This window comes from Pyxicephalus adspersus, chromosome 2, assembly GCF_032062135.1.
Source record: "Pyxicephalus adspersus chromosome 2, UCB_Pads_2.0, whole genome shotgun sequence".
Taxonomy (NCBI): Eukaryota; Metazoa; Chordata; class Amphibia; order Anura; family Pyxicephalidae; genus Pyxicephalus; species Pyxicephalus adspersus.
In genome coordinates this window covers 29,181,230-29,192,229 of record NC_092859.1, presented here as the reverse complement: position 1 = coordinate 29,192,229, position 11,000 = coordinate 29,181,230, and the positions used below count along the sequence as shown (strand labels likewise).

At 38.5% G+C, this 11,000-nt stretch overlaps 1 protein-coding gene across 11 annotated transcripts in view; it reads left to right on the top strand.

The window, feature by feature from the left end:
* DGKI (diacylglycerol kinase iota) overlaps nt 1-10,656 on the top strand; it is a 148,780-nt gene extending 138,124 nt beyond the window's left edge. For all 11 annotated transcript variants that reach the window (XM_072400197.1, XM_072400191.1, XM_072400190.1 and 8 more), the window contains 4 exons: nt 2,521-2,641; nt 6,776-6,812; nt 8,135-8,234; nt 9,904-10,656. In XM_072400197.1, coding sequence (XP_072256298.1) covers nt 2,521-2,641; nt 6,776-6,812; nt 8,135-8,234; nt 9,904-10,020 — 375 coding nt within the window. In that variant the 3' untranslated portion in view covers nt 10,021-10,656. The remainder of the gene's footprint in view (nt 1-2,520; nt 2,642-6,775; nt 6,813-8,134; nt 8,235-9,903) is intronic.
* Nucleotides 10,657-11,000: the final 344 nt, after the last annotated feature.

Genomic DNA, 11,000 nt, shown 5'->3' with positions numbered 1-11,000 from the left:
ATTTGTGAATTGCTTTACCGAATAGACACAGAGAGGCTGATCTACTAAAGAATACGTGCACGTTAGTTGTATGCTTTTTAATATGCACCTACAATGTGTCTGAAAACTGACACACAGAATATAGCAGCATTTTCTAACAAAGGGGTGTTAGTTATGAAAGCTTCCCATGCTTTTCTTTTTCTAGGAAGTAGTTTTGTAGGCCCGAGGCACTTGCCCCTGCAGGACCTACACTATACCATAACTCTCAGCTTCATTTATAGAGGCTCCTTTCTTCAGGAAACAAATTATTATGTCCATTTTTCCTACCTCCTAAAGACTTCTACTGTACCATTAAAGCAATCCTGCTGCATCACCAGCAATAGAATTATCTGGTTCTTTTAGAGAGTCTTCAAACAGACCATCAAAGATTAGACAGTTGATCCAGATTAAGATGGTTTATTGTTACAACAGAGAAAATCAAATGCTTAGCAGTTGAAGCATACAAATTCTAGCAAAAACAAGGAAATACGTCAATCTTTATAGACATACAGAATCACTCCTGTATAGGAGAGTTTAAGCCATCATCTAATTGTCCATAAGCAGATTGTCCAATAATGTATACTGGGAAGTCCATATAAGCAGAATAGTTCACAAACTGTTAATGGGGTGGTACCACCAGGTGCTATTATCAGTCAGTTTCTGTAGTGTACTTGTTCTCTTTTTTTTTCTTTATCTTAGTACACTCTGTTTCATCATGTCAGCTCAAGCAGATGTGTTAAGCTTTTTTAGCAGAGTGTCAGGTTACTGTTGAAAATGAGAAGAAACAAAATCAGTATCAGTTTTTCATATAGGCAGAGAATACTTTATCACTTACATACAGACCCCATAATTTTTTTTCTCACAATCACAGAGAAGAGGCTTTCATTTATCCTATAAGAAGCTTTCTCATTGGCCCAGACTAGTGATGGAGCATTTAAGGGATGAAAAGTTGCTGGTCTAACCACCAAGAGAACCACTTTATTGCAGGAAGTCTGTTAGTGATTCTCTCTCTGACGAAGTGTCATCAGCATAGGGATTTCCTACGATTTAATCCATGTAAAAGCCGCACTCTAAAAAACTACAATCTTTGTTTAGATGCTTGAAGTGACTAAACATTTGGCACCATTTACTCTATCCAGAGAGATGCAGTCACCAGCACGACAAAGCCTTTGTGGCCTGTGAAAGAAAAGTATCCCATGATGAATTCGCCAATCTTTTCAGCATCACTAGGGTCCCTTCCTCAAGATAGCAAGGTCTGACAAGTTTGATCATTCTGGGTCACTTATGTGGCATAACAGCCTTTAATTTTATTTTAAAGTATGAAGAAAAAATTGTAAGAAAAACAGTGTGTTGCTGTAATAATTCTTATTGTTATGGTAATTGGGGGCACTGCATGAGCGTACCTTTTGCCTATGTTTTGTGTTAAAACTTGTTCTGCTGTCTTGTTGGGAGGTTTACTGTATGAACCTGCGTTCTTTTGGTGGGATGACTGTTGAAATCGTGACTCTCTGGCATTTACATTAGAAAACCCTTTAAATTTGAATTGTAGTCGTGTTGAACTATACTCCCATATTTCTAGTCCTGTGCTTTTTTCGCAGACAGGGCTGCTTTCTATAATTGCAACTTTCATTGAGACGGCTCTGTCAATTTCGTACTTAACCATTATCACCATTGTAATTCTAACCAATATCAGGTCCGTTTGAGGATTCCACATCCTTTGTATTTGTCCGCTTCTCCCTCCTAATATTCCCTTATTGATAAACATCAGTTCTCTTCTATAGTCTTTGCTGTATGCTGGATCATTATTCATTCAGAGCATACAGCTCTGGAACTTGTCAAACAGCACACAATGGGCCTTGTGTCTGTCCACTGTCAGATTCCTCTGTTGTTACCTAAGCAGATGCCTGAGAACCAGTGCAGCTCTGGATCTTTATTATTACAGGTGTACATGTGTGGTTTGTCCGCAGCTTCTGTGAAACAAACAGCCTTAATTTCTCAATAAAATGATCATGGCTGATTTGCTATTCCAGTGGCTTTAAAACTTCCTGTGCCAAAACCCTGGAATAAGTATACATATCAAAAGTCTTAGTTCTGCTCTCACTTGCGGCACTTGTTGCAGCTAAGAAGCAGAAGCGAGGTAACTAACATTTTGAAAAGTCGGCAATCACAGCCTACATATGTTTCTCTAGGTTCCTCAAAGAACTTTACCAAAAGTAAACTTAGCAGACCCTTCTACCTTACCTTCTTTTCTGCTTCTGCGATCTTAACTGTTTAGTCCTGTCACATGCTGCGTACCCTTTACAAGGTAATTTCTTGATGTCTGTTTATCACTGGGGAAATTTCCCTTTACTTACTGTCCCACAGCAGCAACGGTAAGTTAGGGGATTAAGTAAAAAGAATCAGGAAGGTCTAACCCTACGCGATTTATCAAAAAAGAAAATGCTTGGATTTGGTTTTACATTTAATTGAAGTTTGAAATACCCTTACTTTTTCTATTGCCAGGTGACTGAATTCTGCAAGAATGGTGCAAGCCTAAAAATACAGGGTCCGGAGCAGTGCTCGCTACTGCACCTAGCTGCAAGAGATGGACATGCTGAGCTAGTCACATATATTCTGGATAATGGTGAGCATTGTTGAATAACATTGGAGAAATCATGACCAGTGCTGGGGCTCTCATAGGAGGAAAAAATTACGCTTTCCAGAAAAAAGTGTTGTGTGGACACTATGTGTATTTACAACCATGGCCTCTAATTTTATTTTAGTAGCAATTTAACTATAAACTGACTTTTCTAAAAATTGTACATTTATTCTTAGAGCCTCAGAAAAATTGTGCCAGGATAATTGATTTGGTTTGCTAGTTTTTAGAACCAAGAGTTTTGCGATGTGAAGAGAGTATAGCGACTACAGATAATAGAGGGGGCTGATAAGCATAGGTAGAAGAGAAAAAAAAATGTATCCACACAATAAAAGTATGACCTCAAAGCAAAGCAAACTGGCTATGAAATGAAGAGGAATATGACAAGAGCATTAAAAGAGAGGGGATAGGGTATGGTTAGGTTTTTTTTAGGATCATATTAGTGACCAGTGATTTGATTATTACTTGTCTTTCTTAGAAAACCAATTATAATTTATTGCCATTTTTCTGTTCCTGAGGAGGGGGTCACTGGGGTCCCAAAACATGTTGGCTAATGTCTTGTACTATGTACATGGCAAAACAACTTTTTACTGGCTTGACCTCTGGTGGGATACTCTCTCCCTTCAATTATTCCAAACACTTTTCCTTTATTTTTGAGATGGAGTAGGTTAAAGTAGTCAAATTTTTGTTTAGAAAGAAGAGTAGTGACAGGTTAAGGGCGAAGGTTAGGGAGGAGTTTGCATGGGTAATGTAGACTAGTGTATGACTGATTTAAACAGACTGATAGTGGATCTATCACCACAAAAAAAAAAAAGAAAAGTGAGCAAGGTGGGATTAAAGCACAGAGCTAATAGTAAAAGGTGCCACAGCAAAGGAGAAGTACAGTGAAGAAAAGAGGAAACCTTCAAAGGAGAAGTACAGTGAAGAAACCACAGAGTAGCGTGGCAAAATCTTCAGGATTAGATTCCACAGAGTTGAATACTACAGCGGAGAATGTAGAGAGTAGAAAGGTGAATGTGTGAGAACCCTTCAGTGCTCTCAGAAAACGGAAAACAAACTTATCTCCTTATATGATAAAGGATTACACAAACAATAGCATTGACAACACCTTTACAAAATACCTTCTGAGTAAATTCTACTTACAAGGAACATTCCTTAATGTTTATTCCCTTTAAAAGTATCAGTATTACTGCCCTCTCAGGCTCACATTTAATACGGTTTATCCCCAGCTCCTAAACTGCAGCTTTTTTCAAAGATCTGACTTTCCCAAGAATTCTAAGGTATTGAAATTACAGTTAAAAACTTCCCAAATTTACAGACTTTACCATGTGTACACATTCAAGGGGGTTCTTATGAAGAGTTTTTTTTTTATAATATTATTTATTTATTATTTTTAATAATATTATATTGTTTTTTTATTTTTTATATTGCAGTTATCTGGTTTGAACCTTATTCAACTGATGTGTTGCCAAGCTGCAAGATATAAAAAATAGAATGTCCAGCTACTGAATGTACTGAACTTGTTTTAGTAAAGTACTTTGCCATATCAGTGGGGGCTTTGAAATATGCTGTTGGGCATCATGACAGATCTCCAAATGAGCTATACTATATGGCCAGAAGTATATGACTACCCCTCCAAAAAACTCAGTTCTCTGGGGCTTTCAATTAAGGGTACTGTAAATTCTTCAACATACAAAGATGCTATAGATGATTGTATCATTCCAGTCTTATGATAAGTTAGATGAAGGTCTGTTCCCCCATGTACAAAGCCAGCTTGGTAAATACATGGTTTAATGCTTTGTAGTGTTTGTTGCTCCTCTAACAGTTTTAAATCTGCTTGGCACCTATAGACTGCTATTGCAGGGTGAATGCTCACTAGTAAGCATCCATGCAGTTGCACAATAAACCATACTTGATGCTACTTTAAACTAATGAAGGAGTGAAGGTCTTTTGAAAAAGGTTGTCTGTGCAAGTCTACCAGAATTACTCTCTGCCAGCTACGTATCAGAAGGCTAGCAGAAAAAGGGGTTTCAGACAAAAATTACAATTTGACTCTTCTTTCAGAGAACCTAGAGCCTTAATATTGCTGAGGTATTTAGACCCTATAAATTCACATAAAGTAATGATGGTTCTACTTTAAAATGTAGATTTTTTCCAGATGTTTTTGTCTACATAAAAATATTAAAGGAAAAAAAAATATTGTATATTACTCCTGAAAATATTATCAATTAATTAAAAATTAGTAATTACCAATATTAATTACTGAAGATCACACAGCAGTGATCGGGTTAAACCAGAGTTTGGACATGACCTCAGATCACTGTCCCAGCGCTGCCATCTTTTCACAGTCTTCACAACAGTCTCTCCTTTTCTGGTCTAAATTTTCCCTACCGTCTCTCTGTGCGATGCCTTTGTATCCCGCGCCTCCCTGCTGCTTCCTCCCCCTCATTCTTCCATTCATTCCAGTCTGTTTTATTTGTCTCCTTTTCTCCCTCTTCTCTTCCCCCTCATCCCTCCTCGCTTCTCCAGGCACCCGCTGGGCACTGAGTGACAGTCTGGTAATGGCATCTCCTCTAAAGCTTCTTCACTTTTTTGTGTTTGCTGTGGATAGGGATTTGGGACGGATGAGTGCGGATGCCTGGGCGACGAGGCCTGCGATGTGGATAACGGCTCTGTACTTGGGCAGAGCCAAAATTATTAGAATGCTTTGCTATTCACATATAGGAAGTCTAAAGGGAAATGAGTGACTTGGGTTCATTACTGGATAGGGATGACATCATGTTGTGTTGCCTGGATAAGGTCCTTGTTGCATTGCCCGCTAATGGCGCATGTTTTCATGTTCAGAAGACAATTTTAAAGAGTGCTATGACAGGACAGCAAACATAGACTGTTGTCTTACTGAGTTGAGTATCATAAGCTGTACACCATATCAGCCAATGAAGTTCATTATATTACCAATGTGATACGGTTCTAATGAGCTAAAATTATCAATATCAAAAATTTGAAGTTTCAGTTCAGTTTCAGGGGTGCAGAACACCCTTTTCTTTAGCGCCCTGGGAAATTGTGCAAGCAGGCACAATTAGGTTAGGTGTTGGAGTTTGTTTTCTATTATCTCAAAATCAAAACCTAGCAGAAACCTTAATGCACAGGATGAAAGGCTTGGTGCAGTTATGTTGTCATGGTTTATCATAACATATATTAAAATAGAGCACTCTCTGACCACCAAAGGAAACCATACTCCAGCCAAACAGTCCCCTTTTCTCTATAGAACACTTTATTTCAATAAGATTTTCCCAGTTATGACATTAATATTTAAAATGTATCTTTTAGACTCCCGCAGATAAAAGTGTGGTTTGATAATTTTGTTGCATTACAGGGTTAGGAAATTAGAAGAACTGCTCTCATGATAGTAAGAGTCATTCACAAAGAACACAGCTGAAGCCCCCTCTTTTCTGCACCACAAAGTCACCACCAACCGTTTTCTCTGTTGTTTCTGTGCAGTCTTCATTGCCGTCAAACTTGGTGGCATTCCCCAGGGTAGATCAATGTCCACAATTACGAAGGGCAAGTCTCCAGCAACCTAGGGGCTCCTTTGTTGTGCATTTTTTTTGCCAATTTACAAACTAAAAAAAGGACAAGGGCCCCCTTCTTCTAGAATTCCAACCTCTTAATCTAATCTATTATTTATTTATGTCACACAAATCATAGTAAGTCTAGGGGCCCTTCATTATCCCCCTCACTATGTCTTCCAGCGCTCCTGCAAGAGGAAATTTGAAATGTTAAAGTATGCTACGCTAATATTTGAAAATGAAACCTGGTGGTGTATTGATGAAAAACAGTCTACTTGTATGGCGTGTTCTTTCTGGTTAATTTCAGGTATAGCAATAATGCCCCAGGTAACTCATAGCTTACCACAAACCAAAATGTTTTATTTAATTAGATCCGATCTAAAAAGGGATTACAACCACTGTAATGTTTGTACTGCTCTCTGTGTTGCTTTTAGAGAGACTTACTTTCAATTTTCTAATGAACACCACACTATTAAATTAAAAACCTGTGCTTCCTGGAAAAAAAAAAAAACTCTTGTTAAATTTTAATATGGTTTGTTCTTTTTCTTGACAGGACCAGAAGATCTGCTGGAGATGACAGACAGAACCACGTAAGTAAGCTTAACCGGTTAACATCATACAGAGAACATTGTGAATGACTGTTCTGGCTAGGCCAGGTTCAAGTAACAGCACAGTCCCAGTAGTACCTACCACATGCTTGTGCATGTGCCAGAATATTTTACGTAGTGTTGTACAATAAATAGGGGTTACAAATGACAGACATAAACAATACTACAAGAGGAGGAGAAGACCCTGCACAAAATAGCTTGCAATCTAATGAATTCTATAAACAAACCAACACGTTCCTGAAGTCACTTTTATCAGAGAATTGTTTAGCAAAATGCACAAGATGCTCCAACAGCTCATTTGGCTGCACTTTGGCTGCACTTCACTTCAGTGAGCAGTAGCTAGAAACTCTAATGCCACAAACCAAGTGGTCCAGCATCACTGATCCTTAATACTGATACAGACAGCTCCACTGATAATATATTTGACTGATTTTGCTCCTCAGTACAGACACCAAACCCTTTTATCATCTATATTTTTCAAAATATTTTCTTATGAAACAAGTACTATATGCAGACTTTCTTTCTGACTGCACATGCAACAAGTGATGAGAAAGGATATATTGTTGCATATTGAAGGGCGCTCCGGACAAGAGAGATTAAAAAGGTCATACTCTCCTTAACGTTTTTATTGTTGTCTTTTTTTCCCTTGGGTTCATTACATTATTCCTAAATAAATAAGGTGATGCAGACAGATAATAATAACCTGACAGAAACCCCAGAGGTTCCACTTGTAATTCCAGTCAGCAGCCATTGCTTCCTCTTTCCTCGACAGTTCTGTTGTTGGACTGATAAGGAATTAGTTCATCAGTCTTCTGCTGCTATTTTACCGTCCAATCCCTTACTGAGGGTGTGAGGATGACCATACCATATTGCATACAGCAGTAGAGAAAAAGTTTGGTCACCAACTTGGCTATGTGCTATTTCAGAGTTTTTTTTAAATCTAAAACTGCACGGACAGAATTTCAGATCCTTTATACAATGGCCCTGATTTATGAAAGCTCTGCAGGCTGGGGATAATACACTTTCAGAAGTGAAGCTGGGTGATCCACAAAACATGGACTGGATTTTTCAAAATTATTTGCTATTTGCTAGCAAATGTTTTGAATCCTGGACCAGATCCATTCCAGGTTTGGTGGATCACCCAGCTTCACTTCTGAAAGTGTATTATCCCCAGCCTGGAGAGCTTTCATAAATCAGGGGCATTGTATGTATTTCATGCTACTGTTTAACTGCACTTCAGCTTTCACTTATATTCCACTTACTTGTGCTCCCCACAACAACATTTATTGGTTTGTGTCTTGTAGAGGTGAGACGGCGCTACACAAAGCTGCATTCCATAGACACCGGCAGGTTTGCCAAATTCTTGTGGATGCTGGAGCTTGCCTAATAAAGAAAGATGCCAAGGTAACATTTATTATATATCTGGAATACTTATTACTGAATTCTAAACATCAAGATTCCAATTTTCAAAATACTGCTATTTAATCAGAGCAAACATGTAAGAGTAAAAACATGACTGCTGCCATTGTTGACTAGTTTTTGCATCACAATGAATCATATGGAAAAGGTGTAAAGGTTGGAATTTTAATTTCACTAGTAGAGGATACTTGTGAGCCAGAGCCTAAGCTGTGAAGTACGGATAATATTAGTAGCCCTGCCCCTTGTTTTTATCCTGACAAGTACCCCTGCCCCTTGTTTTTATCCTGACAAGTACCCAGCAGGCACAAACATTAGGAACATATTAGAAAGATGAACAAAAAAAAAGTAAGTCAAAACTCAACAGTTTTTTTTTTTTGCAATTTTTGTTGCATCGGAGAAATGCCTTTTTAGACAGTTGTAACAAAAACAAGTGTCCTCATTAAATTATTTTCGCTTTATTTCGGTTTCTGTCTTGTGACAATGGTGACAATGGTAACCAAATACAAAGTGTAAATCTCCCCAATGTGGACACAGAAACCAGGGGAAATCAGACAGATCTTCTAACACTTTATCACTTTATCCAGAAAAAAACAAGCTTGAAATGTGCTTTAAAGTGTACTTTTATATAAATCCCATATTCTTACTACAACCCTATGCTATCCTACTTTTCTCCTATACAGTTCAGTGCAGTTTCTCCTATACAGTTCAGTACAGTTTCTCCTATACAGCAGATATGCAGTAATAGGACCCCTGCTCTCTGTGCCTTTGTAGTACAACCCCATTACCTCCTATGATCTGATTTCTCATATAGTAGATAAGAATAGATGAAGCACCAAACTGTGTTTGTACTTTGTAGACACAGGCAGAAAATGAGGGAATTGAATATAAAGGATAGTTTACACCAAGTGCACTTACTCTTTAAGAGAAGTCAATCTGCTATTAAAGCAGACCTATCTATCATGACATTTTTAGCATTATTTAAAAAAATGGATAACTGTGAATAAGCCATGGCAGTAAAGACTAAGTAGGAAACCCAGTGCCTCCTGGGATATGGGCTTCAAGCTGCTTCTTCTGTGCATGCCCAATATCAGGCATGTGCAGAAGGGACTTTTTCTGCAATTAAAAAAAAAAAAAGGGCTGATCTCACACATGCGCAGTGAGAATCCGATTGTGGAGGGATCGAGGGCTCTGCAGAAGTAATAAGTGTAATTTTTTTCATGAAAGTTCCACTTTATTATTATTATTATTATTATTATTAATAATAATAATAATAAACAGAATTATTAAAGCGCCAACATATTACGCAGCGCTGTACACTTTAAGTTCAGGTTTATGAATATGGTGATAGGTTAGTCCTTTTTAAGAAGAGAATTTTTACATCCACACAAGAGAATGTGGCTGGGGAATAGGACTCCATAAATAGGGGGCAGAAATCTAGCTACTGCTTCAAAAAGAGTATTCAGCCCACCAGAATGCACATGTAACCAAAAAAGTTTGGTTGATCTTGTCCTCACAAAACCCCCTGTATATTTAACCAATTATGTAAAGAAAATGTTTTTCCCCATGTCACTTCACTCTTTAGTACAAGACACATTCAGTGGGATGTATGTTTATTTTCATTTCTCTTATTAGCCTTTCTTTCCAATTTCCACAGGGACTTACTCCTCCTGACAAGGCCCAGGAGGCAGGGGATGCAGAACTGGCATCCTACTTGGAGTCTTGTCAAGCTAAGCAACTCCTGCCTAACGAGGACCTGGAGACAGCAGTCTGAAGAGGGTAGCAGGTGGCGGAAACAACTCAGAAAGAGCAGAAACGTAAATGGGAAAGTTCCTTGAGAAGGTCCACCCCGGGAGAAGGAAACTTGACCGAAGAGTCACCCCTTCTTGAAGCAAGATAATCGGCAGAAGGTGTACTGTCTAGTTTCTAAGGTCTAACAGGACTTGCCACGGAACTGCTGCCCAAACGACAAGCCGAGGGATGCGGAGGTGGGGGTGAAGGATGACAGAGGTTGGGGCTGACCCCCCTTGCCCCACGTGGATCCTTGTTTCTGTTCTCCACCAAGACGCATGACCCTGTCCGTTGTCTGTCTCCTCATGTTGGTCCAAATCCCCCACCACCACTCAGTTGGACGGCCTGCGCAGTGTTATAAACCTCATGTATGTTTTTAGTATCTGCAGTGCCGATCCAATATAAAGAAAAGAAACTGGATTCTACTTTGAATCTGCGTGCTGAAAATTTGGGGGAAAACACTTTTCTTCGCTGTTCACATAACATCGTGTGAAAAAGCTTTTTTTTTTTTCTCCAAGGACCACCAAACCTACAAATACAATATCAAATATGAGGAGACTCGCTGTAACATTCACAATTGTGTATGTAAATGTACCATCAACATGACATAACCTATGACGTCTCATGTGTCTTCCAGTTTTTTGGGATGGGGGTTGGTTTGATGGTTGTAAACTAAAACTTTTTTACAGAAGCCACTTTTAGGCTTAAAAAATTTCTGCGCTAGCTTTACAAGAACGGGTCATAATTGGGCTTATTTAAGAATTTGAACAGGAAAATATAACTGTCAACACTAAACTATAGAAAGATTTATATTTGTCTTCCTTATTAGCTTTATGTCTGAGGATAATTAGTTAACTGAATGCCACCTCAAGTTGCAGTGTCTGATTTTATCCTGTCTCCCAATGCCTGAGTGAATATCAGTATGGAAAAAAGAACCCTGTGGTTGTTTACATTGCTCATACC